General features: G+C 40.0%; 1 protein-coding gene across 2 annotated transcripts in view; it reads right to left on the bottom strand.

Annotated features, from left to right (window-relative positions):
• The window catches only part of dbn1 (drebrin 1), a 114256-nt gene that overhangs the window by 12996 nt on the left and 79820 nt on the right, over window positions 1-21440 (bottom strand). For both annotated transcript variants that reach the window (XM_041952651.1, XM_041952652.1), the window contains exons 2-7: window positions 11414-11469; window positions 7763-7875; window positions 4073-4147; window positions 2309-2452; window positions 1856-1933; window positions 280-431 (exon numbers count right to left, since the gene is read on the bottom strand). In XM_041952651.1, coding sequence (XP_041808585.1) covers window positions 280-431; window positions 1856-1933; window positions 2309-2452; window positions 4073-4147; window positions 7763-7875; window positions 11414-11469 — 618 coding nt within the window. The remainder of the gene's footprint in view (window positions 1-279; window positions 432-1855; window positions 1934-2308; window positions 2453-4072; window positions 4148-7762; window positions 7876-11413; window positions 11470-21440) is intronic.

Raw genomic sequence — 21440 nt, 5'->3', positions numbered from 1 at the left:
AACGATGCTCTTTTATGATGGTCCAGGTTAGTTCAACAGTGAAGGGCCTGTTTCACTAACATGCAACATGAGATAATTTACTATTTTGACACTTTTGACTAATCAAAACACACCTGCGCCTCATGCATGAGCATCTGAGACTCACAGATTTACATTATCATTTACCAGCGATCTGCCTGTTAGCAGTTTTTGTAGAAGAAACCTCTGCAGCTGTCATTCCAGACTTAGATTTCTTTATTCATCGGTTTGATTTTGCCTGTTTGTGTATCTGCTCCTCACCTGTGCTCCTCGATCTGCTGCTCCCTCTCGCGGTACCTCTTCTCTCGGTTCTCCTGCTCTTTCCTCTCCAGCTCCATTCGCTCCTCCTCGTAGCGCTGCCGCTCCTCTGCCGCCTTTTTCTTTTCCTCCTCCTTCCTGAGCTCCTCCTCGCGCTGGAGAGACGAAACGCAGAAAAAGCGAGACATAAATCAGCTGAAATGTCCAAGGTGATGTCTTCACACCCAAACATACTCAGCTTACTTAAAACAGAGAAAAGCAGCAAATTCATGAAGATGGAATGAGAGAATAATCATTTTCTTCATTTTCGCTTGATAAATGGTGAATGCTTGATTAATTATCTGTCTGATGAAGTTGTTCTCATGCTGAATCTTGCGGTTCAGCCTGATATCTACAGCTTCAGAGTCTCTGAAGTTGTGAAGGGCAGATCCAGTGAACACCCTGCAGCTCCACGAAGCATGCTGTCATTTTGCATTTTGTTTGAAAGCGCCGGAAGGAACGCAGCTGCAGGACGCAGACGTTTGACTTTGTTCCTCACTTTCACTCGACTCCAAACACAACTGGGATTCACATTAACTGTACTCACTCAACACTAATCAGGTTAAGCGGAAAAGTTTGACATTTTGGTAAAGATGCTTATTTACTTTTTACTTGAGAAGAGGCCACTTTCATGTCTGTGTGGTTACAGCCAGCTGCAGGTTAGCTTAGCTTAGCACAAAGACTGGAAACAGAGGGAAACAGTTAGCCTGGTTCCGTCCAAAGGTAGCAAAATACACCTACCAGCTCATTGATTATCACGATATATCTTTTTTGTGTAATTCGTACAAAAACAAGTAAAAACGGCACATTGCTTTGCTACAAGACTTACATACCGGACTATTTCTTAGCCTGGAGAACTAACTTTGTGGAGTCTCTGCTGGTTGCCTGGCAACTGCTCAGAGCCAAGAAACAGTCCATCACATAACCCTGTAACACCACAACGTGCTGTTTTTACACTTTTTTATACAAACAAGATGTTAGTCAGTGAGCTGTATCTTATCTTTGGACAGGCTACCTGTTTCCCCCCGTTTACAGTCTTTGTGCTAAGCTAAGCTAACCAGCTGCTGGCTTTGGCTTTAAGAAACAGACACTAGAGTGGTGTCAATCTTCTCATCTAAGTCTGGGAAGACAGCAAGTATATTTCCCAAAATGCACTCTTATTTATATTTTAAATTTGTCTTCAGAAAACTTGTGTCTAATTTGTGCGCTTTTGCTTCACTCATTCATGTCAGTAAAAACAAGAGATGCTGAGATGTGGTGATGCAACGCCATCACTGAAAAGAAGCCTGATGTGTCCAAAAAAGCAGTCAGATGATCAAATAAGTTGGAAACAATCCTCCAGGTGAATCAGTCTCATTCAAAGGAGAAAATTAATGTTGTAAAAATCCATCAGAAATCACGCTTTTCCTTCAACTTTGCTTTTTTGGACTAGTGATGGAGGATTCAGCTGTTCTCTTTCCTTCCCTCCATGTTTTCCTTTGTTCATCCATCTTAATTTTCCTCCACTCACTCCCTCCTTTCTTCTCTGCTCCACACCTACCTTGGCCTGCTCCCAAAACTCCTCTCTATTGATTTTCTTCATCTCCACCTCTGCATTGGTCTTCTCGTACACCGTGCCCTGCAGCAGGGGAGGAAGAGGGGAGAGAGACATAAAGACAGACAAAGAGAGAGAGAGAGAGGCTGCGTGTCAGTGTGTGTTAATATCAACATGTGTCTGTGTCTGTCTTTCTGTGTATAAATTACTTTTATCGCCTCTGTCTTCTAAAGACACTGAAGCTCTCACATGCTGCAGGTGTTACATAGATATTAAGTTCTCCTCCATGAGTTAGATATTTGTCCAAAGACACTAAACATGTTGGGCTGGATTTTCGTTAACTGTGTGTAAAATGATGTGCAACTTCTTTCCATTTGATTTACTGTTGCAGTCTTAAAAGCTGTGTCAGTGTTCTGCTTGATATTAAACAAAACACCCTCTCTCTCTCTCTCTTCGTACCACGTCTCCATGTTCTTCGTCCCGGGTTCTCAGGCGGCTCAGGACCGGACTCGCCACCACTGCCGTCCCATTGGTCAGCCGCTGCCCGATGGCTGACGGGTCGATGTCATCCAGACTGCTGGCGTTGACGATAACCTCCACCCCCTGGAGAGAGAGACAGCGAGAGAGAGAGAGAGACAGAAAGACAGACAGAGAGAGAGACAGAGTAAGAGAGAGAGAGAGAGAGAGACAGAGTGAGAGAGAGAGACAGAAAGACAGAGAGAGAGAGAGAGAGAGAGAGACAGAGTGAGAAAGAGAGACAGAAAGACAGAGAGAGAGAGACAGAGTGAGAGAGAGAGAGACAGAAAGACAGAGAGAGAGAGAGAGAGACAGAGTGAGAGAGAGAGACACCACATGAAGGAATCAGCTTGACTTCTTAGATCGACATCAGGCCTCAGACGTATTTGATTTTATGTTATTTATGATCAAATATGAATGTGTGTGTATGTGTATGTGTGTGTGTGTGTGTGAGTGTGTGTGTGTAGCTCAAGTTTGTACTTAAGCATAGTATTGAGTAAATGTACTCTGTTACTGTCCACCACTGATGGCTGAAGAAAAGACGTTAAATCTGTTGTTGTTCTGAACTGTTTAATTCACTGTAGTACTGTATCAGTATTTATTATTTGCTGATCATTGATCATATTACAGATTATTCATGTCATAAAGGCTTTTTGTACTTAATGTGTGTGTGTGTGTGCGTGTGTGTATGTGTGTGTGTGTGTGTCCTATCACAAACAGGGTCATTGAAAGCACCGTGAGTGTGATGAAGTCGAGGCTGTGTGGGAGAGAGAACTGCCACTTAGAATAATGACACTTCAGCACACGCACGCACACACACACACACACACACACACACACACACACACACACTTTGGCTGTTATGAACACACACACACACATATATAAAAAAATATTCACCTTTGCTTTAATCTTGATCTTTTTATCTACTCTACCAATCCAAAAATACATGCTCAGCCAGGTGAGTAGGTGTGAATACGCGGCTGTGTATGACACACCTGCACACACACACACACACACGCACACACGCACACACACACGCACACACGCACACACACACACTTGGTAGGTGAGAGGATTGTCATTCAGCTCAGAGAGATTACTTTAAAAAGAGATGGTATTAGTCATGCACTGTAACACACACACACACACACACACACACACACACACACACACTCTTGTTCCTGCTCTATGATCCTCCTACAGGTTTGCTTTGCTGTAGCTTCTTGCTCCACAGAGAGTTGGTTGAAAACAGACGAATACTCAAACATTCTGCATGTGACATAAAACTAAAGCAGATTATGAAACAGACGCGTCGTAAGTTTCCAACCTGCTGGAGTCTCACATGTAATTACATGAGTCTGATACTTATGACAGCGTTGCCTTCATAATATCAAACAAGATGAACATCCAGTGGCGTTCAGAGGATCTTCTACAGGACACAACATCACAAACCTACATCTTTTTACCATGCAATCAAACAAACACTGTATTTATTATCCATATCTGAGTCATGTGCAATTCAATATGGCAGCACTGCATTCTTATACTCTTGTATATAATGTACATATATATGTCTCTCCTTTATTATTTTCTGTCTGTAACAATTTAATTTCCCCGCTGTGGGATTAATAAAGTTTTATTTTGTCTTAGAGCCTCATAACAGATGATTTGTGTGCTTGTTGTTGGATTAGTGGTGGTTCTGACCTGGAAGAAGTCGGCGATGGTGGCGACGTGGCTGGCACAGGCACACTTCCTGGCATCCGGCACGTCTTCCCCGACCTGAGAGAGAGAGAAGACGAGGGAGAGAGAGGCAGGGTTACTAAACAAAAGTTAGAGAAAGACAAAGCGAGAGAAAAAAGAAGCAGCAGCAGCAGCAGCAACGTCACAGCAGCTGACGTGCTCAATCCGAACTTCCTTCTTGTTTTTCTAACAGCGGTCCGACTCCGAGGACAGTTTCCCCCCCGGTTCTGGTCTCATTTGGGCCCTTGTTCAGCTGCGGTCACGTTCAGTCGCTGAAACAGTCGTATCATGTGATCCTGCAATCACAGCTCATTCAAACCGACACAATGCAAACGCAGTAAGCAGCAATTACAGAGAGGGAGAGAACCGGATCCGTCTCATCTGGATTCATGGCAATTTATCTCTCAATAACAGAATGGAAGCACTTTATCTATCAGACAGGCTGGAGAAGACAAGGGAAGAGATGGAGTGGAGAGCTGGAATGTTTTTCAAGTGTATTGAAGACTTCTTCTTACATTTAAAAATATATATGTCGGTACATTTTTGGCCACTTTGTCCATTTTTGGCCCATTTCTAGCCCAGTTTGGCCTGGGTTGCTGTGGTCTGGTGCTCTTTTGGCTGTTAGTGTTGCTGTGTTACATTATGATGGAGTCCTCTGGCTCTGCTCCCGGTCCCATTTAAACACCAAATGTCTCGTTCTTTCTCTCTCTCAGTCTCCATTCAGTGCAATTACCGGAGCTTTCTATCGCTTTCTGTCCTTTTTCCATTCAGCTCTGCCTCCTGGAAATTCAGTTTACATAAAACCAAGCTGCAACAGCGAGCACATTTTTACAGAACGTATCTGACAAGTTGCAAAATGTTGTCAGGACAGACAGGGGGTTGGCAGATCCATACCTGTCAATGTTCAGACTGAACGTATCTGGAATATTTAATTAGTGCAGCCATTTAACTGAGGCATGATTACAGTTTGTAGTTGTTATGTTTACGTAGCACACAGCACTTAGAGTTGGGGAAATATCTTTCTTCTGCTTTAATCCTACAGTGACAAATTCAGATAATGTTCAGATCAGTCCACCACAGGGCAACAAATCCAGCCTGAAGGGAGCTTTGGACATAACAAGTAGAGACTGCTGGAGAACAAATTAAATATTTCATTTCATTTCATTTCATAGCAAATGCAGCAAATCATTTTTGAGACTTTCCAGATAGCATTATTTGAATATGTTAATAAAGAAAAAACCTACACTTACGTTTATTTCAAACCATATTAGCAAGGGCACTGCAAATAGTGAAATCAAGGTAATAAAGACCATATATGTCTGTTTTTTGTCTTCTTACCAGCCAGATTTCACGTTAGAGCGTTTCACTTGATTCAAGCTTTTGTGTAGCTTAATAAGATGTCACATCTTCAATTCAACAAAACTGCTTTGTTAAAGTCAGAATTTCTTTGTATACAAACTAATGTACTTGTTTTTAGTCTGATTGTAAGATCAATGTGGGTTCTTTGAGACTAGATATTTTTTTAAAAATCTCTGTAAATTATATTTTGTCCTGTTTGCAGCTAGTTTTGCTTATTTAAAGAAACATTTCCCTCATTTTATTGCATTTTGTTTCTAGTTTTTGGGAGAGTTTTTTTTGCAGTATGTGTTACTTTAAAAAACATAACCAGTCAACATAACCCTAACTGGCAAAACAAATTAGCAGCATATAAGACTGTTTCATTCTACCTCTCTCCTTCTCTTTTCACCTCTCTCTCCTTCCCTCTGCACTCCCTCATTAGACACACTCGCTGCTGATGTCGAGTTCAGAAAGTAAAACATTCATCTTCAGGCTCTCAGGTGCTCTCAGACTCTGTTTAAATGCTCTCGACGCACTCTCCAACATCACAAATTATTCATTTCTTCCTGTTGCGTTCCCTTTTCATCATGAAGTCAATGCTGGACAAATTTCTCCAGCTCTGTTGCATGTTAGATGGTGACTCCACTTTTTCCTCTGTGTTTGGTGAGTTGAAGGTCACCAGTTCAATCTCTGCAACAGCTCAACTACCATGTGCAATATAACCCCACAAAGACGGCATCAGTGCTCTCCGAACATCTCGCTGTTCATTCATGTTGTTCGTTAAAACTGACTTCAGCATTGCTAATATTCCTACATCTATTTCCACATGTATACTTGTTTTATTAAAAACTGCGAGTGATCATACTTGAACGGTGCACTGTTTAATATGCAGAAGCTCAAAAAATAAAAGGATCTGAATTCACTGTGGAGCCAGCTGGTTGTGTCTTCTCAATTCTGTCATTTTATAAAATGTAAATTAGTTATTCAAAAGTTTTATAGTTCATAAAACTGGAATATTTTTTAGTCCTATTTGCTCTTCACTGGTTTCAGGTTTGCATCACTGCAGCTTGTTGTTGTGCTGCTGGCGGCTACATACAACAGATCAGTGGATCTTAGTTCATAATCTGTGGTTGAAATGTGTTACAAAGAGAGGGAGTGGCTGAAGTGGACACTTAAGTGGACGAATTGTTTTCATTTGGATCAGAGAGACGACCACATGAATCATCTGACAGTTTGTTTTTCATCAGTCAGAAGAAGCTGATTTTTTTCTTTTTTGGTATGAAGAATGTTTTCAACAGAGCTTTAAGATAACAAAAGGCACACAATGGATAAAAAGTTGGTTTTAACCTCAGTTTTTTTAATTAAATGTTTTCATATCAGTGATTTGTTGTATCATATCATGTGTCCTGTCAATCACCTGACACTCATAAAAAGAAGAAACAAAACCTCAAAAATAAAACTCCAGAAAACTTCATGTAAAGCTGGTTTGCTGTCGCAAGTCAAGTCAGTTTAATTGAGTACAACATATGATTAGAAAAACTTAATTCGATAAGATAAGATAAGATAAGATAAAATAAGAAGTTTTTTTTATGTAAATGCTTTTGTGACCCTCATTTTCTGCAGGTCGAGCCAAAATTGGAGGAGCAATAATTTTCTTTGGCTGTAGGTGACAACATCAGCATCTACACCCAGTGGCCACTCTATTAGGAACACCTGCACAGTCTACAGTAATGCAATTTAATGCAGCAGATGTGCTGTTAATTCTCTCTTTAGGAAGTTTACAATGTTCAGGTTGGGAATCAAACATTTTTTTATTTATTACTGAGGTCATAGTTTAAGGTGGTGTTGCAGTGCATGGCATTACACTGAGAGGTGTAGAAAGTGTAGGTAAGTGTCTCCCCGTTACAAACACCTGAATGAACACCTCTTTGATATTTTAAACTTGCATAATAAAAGCAGATTTATTAGTAGTTGTATTAGATGCATTAGATTGTACAGGTGTACCTAATAAAGTGGACACTGGTTGTACGTCTGCTGCTCTAAACTGCTGCTGCTGTTACTTTTCTTGCTGAGGCTGCTGCTCTGTGATTGGACCTGGTTTAAGGTCCTGCACGTCAGTGACATGGCGTGTCCTTGTTAAACAAACCGCTAAATTAAAAATGTGCTGTGACCCTTAATGACTCTGATATTCTCCTGTAGTACCTTTGGAGGACATTTCGGGGTGTGTGTGTGTGTGTGTGTGTGCACGCTGCCCGGGGTGTGTGACGTCCTGCACCGCCCCACCCCTCCCGTCTCGCCCCTCACCCGCCGACTCACCCAGTTGATGAGGATGTATCGTGGCAGAGCGGAGGTGGGCTCCTTCAGGCTGCAGAAGCCGTACATCACCCTGCCGTTGTCGAAGGTCAGCGTGATCTCCGCCAGGCCGCCTCCTGCACCACAGAAGAAGAGACTTCAGCACTGTTACAGCACAGACACAGTCTTGTCTGCTTTACAGGTTTCTGTCAGACTGTGAATCCAAATACACAAACTGGTAAAAGAGTAATCAACTCATGAAAGAAAGTAGAAAGCAATCAGAAATCACAAAATGTAACCAAGACTAGACCTCAAAATTCGTTATTTTAAAGAGATAGTTCAGTTTTTTTTTAAGCGGGGTTGTATGAGGTACTTATGAACGATCCCTTTAATAACAGAAAACGTTTTGAACTTTCAGTCTGCACCTGGATCTGCACACGTAGGTATAAACAATCATTAAAATAGCTAAATCCTGTCTGGGAACATCGAGGCTTTGTACACTGAGCCAGTCTGGGTGTACTTTCTGCCATTCTGTCAAGAGTGATTTGTCTTGTGAATTACAGAAAAACAGTAAATCATCACAAAAATAAATTCAGAATGTTTTCTGGATTATTCAATTAGCAAAATTAAGTGAAGACTGGATGGAATTCACAGGAGGAGCCAGAAATTCTAGATTTTCTCGAATTTTCTACAATATTAAGTACAATAAGTTCATCTTTGACCTTGGAAACACCCCAAACTAAAACTCTTGTGCTGACTAGGAATTTCTGAGATGTCTTGATTTTGTTGGCACAGCTTGGAAAAGAAAGTTGCTCAGACTGTTTCTTCAGGGTTAAGAAATGCACTTAAATTGAAGTTTTAATGGTTGGATGGCAGTTTGATGTTTGCACTTGAGTACAGTTTTGAGGTACTTCAAATCTACTTCAGTATTCCCAAGCTATGCTGCTTTATTCTCCACTATATTCATTTAACAGCCATAGTTAGTGGTTACTTGGCAGATTTATATAGAAAACACACAGTTTATAAAATATAATGGATTGTGACATATTAAAATATCTTACAGTGGGCTATGTAAAGTTGTGAAAATGAGCTCAGCTGCTTCTTACATGTTTCCACTGTACATCAATAATAGTAAATCTTTAATGTGATATACAATAATATACTTTTTCTTTTGCTAAATATATTTTCCTTTTAATACTTCTTCATTTTACTTATAACATTTTGAATGCAGGACTTTTACGTTTTAGAAATGGACTTTTATTGAATTTATTTATTGTATTTATTTATTTTTTTATTATATTTTTTATTTTAACTAATTAATTTTAATGTTGTATTGCTATGTTTCCTTTAGCAAACGATCAAAACATTTCTTCCACCACTGTCTGTGTTTTTTTTTTGTCAGATTATGATCCTGTGTCTCGTGTCAGAAATGTTTACGCGCCCATTTGTACAAACACACAAACATGACTGTGGTCTGCTGGTCTCTGATCTGAAGAGGCAAACAGATTCCTCTGAGATTTACAGCGCAGATGAAGAAACCGTGTTTCCTCTCTGTCGCTGCTGAAATATTCACGTCTCTCTCAGGAAAAACTGACGCCATGAAGGAAAGTCAGAGCGCTGCTGACAGAAGTGGCTCTTTATCGTGCATCTCTTCAGCATTAGTGACGCAGACACTTCACACTAGTGGCTCCAGTTTATTCCTCTCATGTGATCCGCGTTTTCATATTCAGGACTTCTGCGCTGATGATTGCATTAGACTCACAGAACAAGTTCTCATCAGCTCAAGTGAAACCACCAGACGTGTCCAGTTCTTTAAATAAATCTACCATGCTTATGAAGATATGGCGTTACTCTACATTTTTCATACTGTCAAATAATCCTGTGAAAAGACCAAAACCAACAATGTTAGTCGGTCCCTCAATACTGTCTGACTTCCTGAGGCTCTCAGAGAAAAGCCCATTGGTTCCTGTTGAAGACATAAATCTTTAAAAACAGTTCATTTGAGCAGATTCATTGACTTCATATTCTGAGTGGTTACAAATGTGGTTATATCTGTCACAGCATTAGGGAAGAGGGATATGCTAAAAGCTAGCTAATCTTAAATGCTTAAGGCAGCTGTAGCTTAGTGACTGATACACTTCCAGTTGTGAAGTGGGATGAGGTTTTTGGGTGTCCAGGGGCCTGAAGTTAGAAAATCAGCAGAAGAAAATCTGAATTATGCACATTTTCATTAACTTCTGTTATGAGAATCTTAATAGTAGTCTTTATGTCACCATTTTTTCACTAAGTCTGCTTCTATTTGCTTTTTATACACATCAACAGTACAAAAGATGAACAATAAGGTTAGAAAATATCTGGCTTTTAAATAAATCAAGAAATAAAATCAACAGTAAAAGCTTGTGGACATAAAAACAAAATTAACTACCACTCCCAAGGTGCATTGCAGTCAGAAACATGCAATCAAAGAGCTTCAGATTCTGCTGTGTGCTTTTAAGATTAAAAAACCTGATAAAACATGCAACAGTTTGAAGGAGTTCACTTTCAGATCCTGGGTCAGGTTTGGACGAATTCAGTTTCTATGGCGACATGTTTTGATTTTAACGCCAACAACTGGATTTGTGCCTCTGGCTTCTTCTCCACAGGAACAGCAGCTGAGGACAATGTGTGTTGTAATATTTAGAGCTATATCAAACTGAAAAACTGGAGGAAAAAAAAAAGATTTCTCAGAGACAAAGCTGAGAAAAAGATGAAGACATCATTAAAATAAAACTATGCTATACACTATAGTACAGTATATTCTATCTATTAGAGTTATGTCCTCCTAATACAAGCACAGTATACAGTACATTCAAATTATATTGGAACATGTTGTTTATCACCTATTAAGTTACAGTTTTTGCATATAAATCATTAACTTTGTTTTGAATATATTCAACTACACATGCTTCCATGATTATATTAATCAATTTTTTGTCGTTACAAACACATTACTTACATTTTTACACTCTAACTGCTCAGATTAAGATCTCAAATGTATTTTCTCCCACTGTGTGTGCTCCAGAGGAGACATTCAAACCCGTATCAGAGCTGTTTTTGGAGAGATTTTGATTAGATGTAGTGAAATGATGTCATGTGAACCTGAGTTATTTGTTATATATAAATATATATATGATAAAAAAGATATTTTTATTTATTTGAAATAGGTGATATATTTTATTTCTTCATTCCATCACGTGTATAAGGGTTCTGACCGTTTGCTACTATACTGTGTGTGTGCCCATATATTCATTCACACCACACGTGCCACGGTGCAGTGATATTATTGCAGTCTGGAGGACAGTCTGCATGTGTGCATGCGTATCAAATGGAGGAGTCTCATTAAACTGTAATGATCATGCAGCGCGTCATTAACCGTAGTAATAATGAATTCAGCTCTCTGATGGCTCAGTAGCAATCAGGAGACAAAGAAGATGATAATTTTTGCCCCGAAGCAACAAGAGAACCTGCAGAGCTCATCAGAATGACAAAAGCTCTGCAGCGCCACATTACGACACACACATGATGCTAACATGTTAACAGGCAGCCATCATTAAGACGTAAAAAAAAGAATAACAGCCAGGTGTCCCATTTGGGGGGCATTAAATTCTTGGAGTGGACTGAAAAATGTAAACTTACCTCCTGCTGATGCCAATGTCAAATCATTGCTCTCATCCTCATATGTGTACAAGGCCCTGTAAGAGAGAGACAGTGTCAATCAGACAGAAAATTACTGTTGTCTAAGCAGAGGTCTGGACATGAGTCACAAAGATTTAACTGCTATGAGCTACATGCTAACATCAGCATGCTTTTATGCTCAAAATGATAACGCTAACATACTGATGATCAGTAGATAGTAATGTTTACCATGGTCACAATTTTAGCTAGAGTGCTAGTATGCTAACATTTGTTTATTAGCTATAAACACGAAGTACAGCTGAGGCTGATGGGAGTTATTAGTTTTGAAAGTATTTTGTTATAAACCAACCAATTGGAAAAGTTTGAATTGTGGACTTCTGGACAGTTTGGCGCACAAAACTAAACATTTAACAAATCTGAACTCGCTTAGGCAAATCTGAAAATAAATGGGTTTTATGCTAAATAGCAAATGTTAGCATGTTAACACGCTAAACTAAGATGGTGAACATGGTAAACACTATACCTGCTAAACATCAGCATGCTAGCATTATCATTGTGATAATGTTAGCGTTCGGATATTAGCATTTCGCTCAAAGCCCTGCAAACATCAGCATGTTTTAGCTCAAAGCACTGCTAACGTCAGCATGTTTGCATTGTCATTGTGATAATGTTAGCATGTTGATATTAGCATTTATTAGAGCCCTACAGGGATGGTTCTTAAGTCTTAATATTCACATTACATGTATTTATCACACACTTGTGCCCAAATCAACTCACAGTAAGTGCATTCAACCACTGCTACACATACCGTAGTGTTAGTACATGAACATAAGAGGTAGAAGTTTTCAAAAATTGTAAGTGGATCCCTCTCAAACAAATCACGAGTGTGTTCGGCACTGCAGAACAAGAGCCTCGAAGTACTTTCCTGTTTTAAAATCCCCATCTGCTCTGTATCAACACCTCACACGTTAGCAGTATTTTACCCTAATCTTACTTCAGTGTGTCGTCTGCAAACACTGCAGCTACCAAGAAACACAGCCACGCTGCTTTGGACCATGTGACCCTCTGCTGAAAACACATATCAACTGATTAACCTCAGATAACAAATCAGCCTCTTTCTGACGACGGCGGCTGGGAGAAACAGCAGAGGCCGACTCCCGTCGTCACCGGACACAAAGTGACACAAACCTCTTTAGGGTGAGCGATAGAGCTGCTTTATCTGCTCAAGTGTTTTGTCTGTAAAGCAGATTACTTGGTTTGATTAATGACTGTGGGAACTCTGTCTCTGCCTGGATTACAAATAAAACAAGACTTTCATTGACATACAGTAATTGTCTCCTTAGCCTTAGACTTATTCTGACCCTATAACCAAGTCCAAACCCTAAAACAGCTGTTTGAAGAAGTAAGAACCAGACAAAAATGTCTTCACTTTCTGCTCTAAAGCTTTATTCTCTCGCTTGTATATGTGTGAAGAACAAACACATTCACTCACACACTGTACACAAGTGTCCTCTCTCAGTTTGACCTCTGCTGCCCTCTCCATCGTCTTGCAATTACGCTCACACCCACAGTACATGCGGGAACACACAGCGTGTACTCACTGCATTATATAAAATTAATTATATGCATGCCCACACACATCCTCGTGCATTGCAACACGCACACACCTCTGACCTTTCAGGCTCAGGTCAAAAGAAAGTGACAGAGATTAGAGTTCAGCCGACAGATTTAAACTGTTTGACCTTGTTGTGACCCTGCTGTAAAATCCATTAACCTGCAGGCCAGAATGAATTCACTGCAACAAAGCGACACAGCCTGTAGCCACACTATCAGCCCCGTGAAGCTCTCTATGGATCCTTAAACCTTTTCCACTTGTGGGGAAAAAAGGTTAAGTTCGTCCTGAGGGCTGTAACCGAAATTGAAAGGGTTTATCCTCCGTACGGTGGCCTTTTTAGGACATGTCAGACTCAGCAGGTTTAAATTCGTTCAACTTTAAAGCTTGACTATTTCAACTTCTGCTGTATTTAAACCAAGCTAAACTTTATGTTATTTAGTTTTTAGCACATCTATTCCATCTCTGAGAAACTCTCCTGAACAAAAAATGACTTATCAGCCATAATCCAAGATGTTTGTGCACCTTTTTACAGACGAAATTGACAGGAAGCATCCAAGAAATATGAACAGTATTTACATTACATAGAAGCAGCACCATAAATACTCCACTACAACTACAAGTCTCATTAACTAATTATGTATAATGGCCCATTAGTGATATATAATTAGTGTACTGGATCCTACATGTAAGCATGTACTAGATCATCTGACACTAACGCCTTTATATTGTCTTGGGTGGTGTAATCTTTGACAATGCATCATTCTTTATCAACTGATTATATGTTTGTGTAAAGAAACTGACACCAGCTGTCAGATTAAAAGTAACGCACATAAGCAGCGAGTACTTTCCACGTTCCTTTCTTTAAACTGCACTTCTACTCTTTACTCCAGTATATTTTTATACCAATAATCCACTTTGTGCAACGATCACGGAGCAAGAGCCAGAACAAGAGGCAGCGACAATCTCTGAACACACTTTTTAAAACATCATATGTTTCATCCACGAGTACTGTTTTTTCATTATTTTGCACTGGCCCACACTAATTAAAGTATCAAAACAGAAGGTAGCTTGTACATTGAGTAATTACTTTTACTTGAGTGGTTTCTCGAATGGTATTTTCACTTTTACCTGAGTCATTTAATGGAATAATTGTACTTTTCCTTGAGGGCAGAGTGTGTTTACTGATGGCAAGTAGAAGTGAAGCTGGGTAGATGTATTTAGTCACTTCCTGGTACTGTTAGTACCTATAGATACATTTCTACGGGTTTGATAGAGTCATTTGACAAGCAGCATGTGTTTAAATGATGGACCATCTGATTAAAGAGGATTTCAGCATGTCAGCACTTTCAGCTGTTAAATATTATTTAAACTCTTTCACACTCGACATGCTGTGGGACCATTTTTTCTGTAACAGGACCTGCACGAATGAGAAGCAGGGAACTAAAACTATTTCTGGATGAATAAAAGATAGTTGTGTCATCCACCCTGACGACGACTGACTCTGCATCAAATCAGGAGAAGCTGTGGGAACTGAAAACAGGAAGGGACGTTGATCAAAATGGATTTTTCTACATATTAAATGCCTGCCGGGATTGAGGTTAGAGAAATTACCCTTTAATCTATCAGGGTTTAAACAGGAGATTATATAAACTGGAGAGCCGTGGACTGTAGATTATAGAAGATTATTATTACTATAAAACTCTTCACCAAACTCTCAATCAGCACAAAAGCTCTGAGCTCCTGCCAACGAATGCACGCATGCTTCGATGCAGTTTCTGCATGTGTCATTTATGTTTTTACGTCTTCATCAGATAAACTGCAGCTTTGGGCAATTTGTTTAAACATCTTAAAACATCCTCAGATGAGAAAGTCTTGGGGAGGAGTCCTGTGAATGCTGGGACTGTGCTAGAATGCATTTTAAAAAGACAGATTTTACTATTTAGGTACATGGATTTGTTGGTTTCTGGCCAGGAACTGAGACGCTGGTGTTTGAAAGGATTTCTCCATAAAACTGATGCCCATTCACCTGTTCCACAGACTACCACATCTACTGAGACAAAGCCAACTTCCTCCAAACATTAATATACAGTAACAATACAAATACGTACACTTGACTTTGAAATACAGTCATTACATAGAAAACGTCTGAACTTTCCAGCTTGCAGCTGTTTCTGCACGATGAAATGTCAACATTTATAAGAATAAATGACAATAAAGTTGAGTGCAACACCTCCGTCAGCTAGAGATAAAATACCAAATGTGCATGCGGTTCAACAAGTGGCTGATTGGATGTACAAACACAGCTCCATCCCCACAGAGACAGACCTGAATGACCCTAAAGATCATGATAAATCATCATCTCTACAACAGAAACTTTAAAAAGGACTACAAGGACAACCAGAATGTAGCAAGCGTTCCAAGTGGTTCATGTTTATTATACACCTCGTTTTGCACGAGCTCCTGCTTCCTCTGTACCTCGACAACAGAGGCGCGAGTGCAAAGTCAGCAAGACCCATAGAGCCACAATGGCCACCTCGACGAGGAATACGGCAGGTTGAAAAAAAAAATACCGGAAATTCACTTTAATATAAGAACAAAATGTCCCTGAACTGAGCTTCCAGACTCAAACCACCTGAATGGAAAACCTTCATTCTGACAGTGAGGAGGAGAGAGGAGGAGGATCAACAGATCCTCGTTGGACGTTGGTGTAACGTGGTCAGTGTCCTCAACCCCTGAGATCAGCAATATATAAACTCTACAATCTGTCCAGGGGAGGAGAATAAAAATAGTCAGATAATCTGCAAATTTCATTGAGTGCAAGAAATTGAGGCTCCTATCTTAACCTTAACAAACTGAAATTAAAAGTCAGTATTATTGTAGTGATACTGGAATCTTAAAATGGTTTAAACTGGTAGAATTGTAGGATTTTCTGCTGTTTAATAAATGTACAGTTTTGCAAACTCGATGCTGCATGTTAAAGAAGTGATGCGTTCCTGGAGAACAGCCGCATGTCCTGCTGTGGACGCCCATGCGTGTGTGTGTGTGGCCGGTATTACCAGCCGAGCTCAGTCCAGATGACCTCATGCTGCTTCAGCCTGAAGCTTTAGTCTGGCCTCCGTCTGACTTTCTGCTGACCTCACCTCCCCTCCAGCCATCCTGTCTGTTTTTGCCGAGTCACCCTCTGCTTCCAAAACCTTTTTCCCTTCCCTCTCCCTCTGCCAGACTGCTGATTTCTCGGCTCTTAACATCACCAAAAATCTCCTCTTCTCCAATCAGCTCTGTTTATCCATCCTCCTTCTTTCACTGTCAGTCTGACTTTCCTCAAAGAAACAGATTAGACTTACTATCATGCTGGGATAAAATCATAAGAGAGGCAGCTGACTAGACCCACAGGAGCAGCAAATAGACCAGAATGCATTGCAGCAATAACACACAACAGGCATCAACATTAAGCTGTTCTCATTTCAAAGCATGGCAACTTCAAACTAATGCTCATGGGAGTTTGGACTTGTTACAACTTGAACTCAAGGGTCCAGTGTTCATTTTACATGGAACTGTGATGAGATCTGTGTATATGAAGTACAATATTAACTGCTCAATAAAAAGCCTGAACATTAAAGCTGCTCTGATCAACATTTTTAGATTACAATTGGGTCAAATTACTGCATGTAATGTGAAACTTGTAGTAATAAACCAACAGAAAACTGGCGTCCGACTGTGCAGCTTATCTCAGCTCTGCAGAGTGCTTCCTGCAGCTCATTGTTTTGTCATTTTACGACCTCTAACTTTAAAAAAACAAAAAGAACATCAAAAACAAAACCACTCAACAGCATAGTGGAGCATTTAGCTGTTGAAAAGACAGGGTGGAGACCAAACTAGAGCAAACAAAGAGTGAATATTGGGCACAAATGTGACTCAACATGAATGTCAATACTGGATTTCTTCTGTGTGTATATATAAGCGACTTCCAACACATTATCATGATGAACTTTACAAGGTGATAATGTCAATGTCATGTCTACAGCTTGCCCCAAAGTGTCCAGAAAAATCAATGGATGCAGGTTTTTTCACCAAAAAAAAAAAAAAATCTCAAATCGACAGTAAATTTGGGGACACATTGACAGTGATGGCAGTTGCGTCTCGCTGGTGTCTGCAGTCGCCTCTGATTGATGTGAAATGCATGCTGGGATACCCAAAGCCAGCTCTTTGTTTATGTACAGATTTAGAATTGGAACACTATTCAGGCTGTGAAGTCAACAGAGGCAGAAAGTAATTACCTACATTTACTCAAGTACTGCGCTTTAGTGGAGTATTTCCATCTTCTCCAACAAGAGGCAATTATAGTATTTTTTACTCCCCTACATTGATGTAATAACTTTAGTTACTTTGCAGATGCAGATTAATAATACAAAATATAATTAGCAAATAAAACAGGATGTATTATCACAGGTCAAGGGGTGAAGCTAGCAGTATATAACATTTTTGAAACAAGCTCCACTTTTACCATAAAGTGATGAGCACTTAAATATATTTTGATGAAAATACTTTTGTGTTTTTACTTATTGGAACTTGTACTTGTAACACAGTATTTCTACACTGTGGTACTGCTGAGAACAAAAGTACAGACAAGGACACAGATTAAGACTTCATGTTACTAAATTCCAGTTCATGAGGCTGGATTGTGAACATCACATGATGAATATAAACTGGTGATAGTGACAGTGTAGTACTACTACTAGTATTACCATGACCATTATAGTTGTAGCAGCATCACAACAAACCAGCAGAGATTCCTGAAGGCAGCGAAAGAAAGGCTGAGGAGGGGATTATAGATGAAAAAAACAGAGAGAGCAAAAGTCAGGGATTAAAAAGATGACAGATAATTAAGACAACAGGGTGTAAAAAGGATGGGAGAAAAGGGGATGAGAAAGGAAGAGAGAGCGTTCAAGATTGAGAGAGTGATAGAGAGAGAGAGCATGTGTGGGTCTCACTCGCTCACTCAAAGCTCTATAAATAATTCCCTTTAAAGTAGACAGCTGTTTATTATTCATATAAAGTCCTCATGACCTAGAAACAGCTCAGTGTGTGTGCGTGTGTGTGTGTGTGTGTGCGCGCGCGCACGTGCACAGCTGGGCACGTAAGAGGTGGAAGAGAGGAAGAAAGATGAGAGGAGACAAAAAGACAGGAAGAAGAGGAAGAATAAAAGAGGAAAAATACAAGCAAAAGGAGAGAAAACAGAATAAGAGGATGAGAGGAGAGAAATAAAGATGGAGGGGAAGAAGGACGTGATGATGTGTTGGATAAAGAGGATTGCAGTGGTCAAAAGTTTAAATTCACTCAAGACAATTCTGACGTACTTGTACTTGAACATTTCTATATTATGCTGCACTACAGCATATAGACACGCAGTACTTTTACTCCACTACTGTTTGTTATATTACTTTAATTACTTTGCAGATTCAGATTATTAATACAAAATATAATCAACAAATTAAATATGATGTATTATTATACAGTTGATCCATTGGTGAAAGTCACAAGCTACATACAGTAAGTTAGTAAGTACTAACATAAGAGTGAAAAAGTAAAAGAAAGAAAACCACAACAATATATAAACATTATTCTGAACAGGGTCATTCTGCATTAATAATTCACCTCTTTAAGTATATTTTGATGATAATACTTCTGTACTTTTACTGAAGTAAAATGTTGCATGCAGTGTTTTTAAATTATTTAATCTCTACTTTTTCTCAAGTAAAAGATCTGAATACATGAATGAGTGCAAAGAAAGGGCAGAAAAGGAGGAGCTATGAGAGGAAGAGCGAGGAAAAGGAAGATGAGATGGTACAAAGGGGAAAAGGATGGAGAGGGAGAGAGAGGAGGAGGAGGAGGAGGAAGAGGAGAAGGGAGAACAAGCAGCCAGCAGGATAAAAGATTAGCAGAATAATAAGGGATTGAAGAGGACTCAATTAATCAACTAATCACACGTGGAGGTCATAATCAAATGAGCTCTCTCCGTATCACCGCGACCTTGGCTGAGTCTCATTCACACAAGTTTGGTTCGTGTTAATTTTTGGTTCATCTCTTCACATGAAAAAGTGTACGAGAAAACAAATCTTTCATCATCAGTTTTGAGCAAGTTTGAATAACCAGTAATTTGAACACAACCCACGTCGTCATTAACAGCTACCCGCCTCACTTGAGTGACGAGCTAATGATACTGTGAGTTTTATTTTACACACCAGAAAAAGGACAGGATCATTCGTGCGACAAAACATTATGCTAACGTTCTGGTGTCACCGCCCTCTGGTGGCCTCTGGTGGAATAATGACTCTAATCCATCAGGAGCAAAGGAGGAATTCAGCTGAAGGCAACATAGAGCAACAAATTCAGAGTATGAAGCAGCTGTGGAGGAAGTCTTCAGATACTTTACTGAAGTAAAACTACTAATACCACACTGTAAAAATACTCTGCTGCGTGTAAAAGTCCTGCAGTGAAAATGTTATGCCTACTTATGTAAAAGTATGAAAGCATAATCAGAAAAATGTACTTAAAGTATTAAAAGTACTCAAGGCAGAAAACTGCCCCCGTGACTTGTATACTATTATATATTATATCATTAGATTATTATTTCTCTCTGAGATGTAGTAGAAGTAGAAAGTTTTATATAGAGAAATTCTCAAGTAAAGTACAAGTACCTCAAATGTGTGCTTGAGAACTGTACTTGAGTAAATGTACTTAGTTAGTTTCATCAATGCATGAAGGATGTTGTGGTGGGTCAACAAATAAAGGCCCCCTGACACATGATTGCAGAGAAATATGCATGTCGATGTTGTCCAATGAAAAGTCTCTATTTGATCATGTGATGAGAGGATATGTGTGTGTGTGCCCGAGGGCCCGTTGTAACTACCTCACCACAGTTTGTGCCACATTCACCGCATCGCGACCCAACTCCACCTATGGGATATACACTATATATAGTCTATATGAACTCAGTTGTGTGTGTGTGTGTGTGTGTGTGTGTGTGTGTGTGTGTGCCCACGCTACCTTTGATGTGCAGAAGAATTACTGTACTGCTTTCAACTGGAGGCGGTACAGCAGCCACCCTCTCTAATCTCCTCTTATAGGAGGCTGTGTGTGTGTGTGGCCATGTATTACTGATGTTCTGGGGACTCGCCTTCCTCATGGGGACAAAATGCAAGTCCTCATAATGTAAATCATTAAAATTCAGGGTGATAACTTTGGGGTAAGGTTAGGTGTAGATTAAGGTTAAGGTAAGGGCTTATGGTTATAGAAGGTCTCCAGGAAATGAACATAAGTCTATGTAAAAAATGATGGAAACATGTGTGTGTGTGTGAGAGAGAGAGAGTGTATCTTCAAATGGACTTCATTTATTAGTTATTTTCTTCCACTTCCTCCTTCTCTTGTTTCCTTTCCTCAGTCTTTCTTCTCTCTCTGTAGTCTTCTACACACACACAAAACATATAGTCCATGTAAAACTGTTTAACTTTGTGATGGAGCACAGAAACACACACATGAAGCAGACTCCATCACTTCATCCCTGCCAGTCCATTCAAACCACAGCGGTCTGAAAAGGAAGAAGCTAGAAGCACAGTTTTTTATTTAGGCTGATAACTGACCCGCAGTCAGACTCAAAATCACGTATTCTCTGGACCAGGAGGCGACTACTGAAGCCGAATTAGAAATAAAAATACATATTTCAGCAGATTAAACAACACAATCAGCAAGGAGGGACAATGGTGACATGCTGATTATAGGACTGAGTAAACACCTCTGTGAGACGGTCTCAACAAACACAAGACAGTGTAAACTTAAAATCTGTTTTTTAACAAAACTTCCCTTCAGAAGTGGCAAAAAATTAGCAACCTGGAGTCAGGAGCACAAAACTAGCAGCTCTGAGCAGAAATAGAAACGTATTCTGGATTGATGAGAAGAATCTGAGCAGCTAAGACGGGACTTTAAACTACAGCAACATGTGTGACACCGTCAGCTCAAGTTTCATCTCAAAAACTGCTTCAGATTTGTCTCATTTCTGCTGTTTCTGTTATTCTGTCCACCCCCTATAGGTTGGAACAGCAGTGCACAGCACTGACTTTGGAGCTGTTACCAAAAACAGAGGTTGCCAAGGTAAACCACCCTGCACACCCCGCGGGGAGAGTCACCATAGCAACCGGGCAGCATCCCCCCCATCGTTATCTCGGCAACAGCAGTTTGTGACCTGAGGGGAGCGACGATGTAAAGATAGTGAGGGTAGGAGGGAGGGGGGTGTAGGAGACCTGAAGGGCAAAACACACACATATCCACACACCAGGTGAACGCTGCATGCACCCTGTGCATGCTTGTGTGTGTGTGTGTGTGTGTGTTGGGATGATCCAGCTGGACTCTCTTCAC

Source organism: Chelmon rostratus, chromosome 14 (genome assembly GCF_017976325.1).
Source record: "Chelmon rostratus isolate fCheRos1 chromosome 14, fCheRos1.pri, whole genome shotgun sequence".
NCBI classification, from domain to species: Eukaryota; Metazoa; Chordata; class Actinopteri; order Chaetodontiformes; family Chaetodontidae; genus Chelmon; species Chelmon rostratus.
Note: the sequence above shows the minus strand (reverse complement) of the source record. Positions and strands in the feature narration are given on the sequence as shown.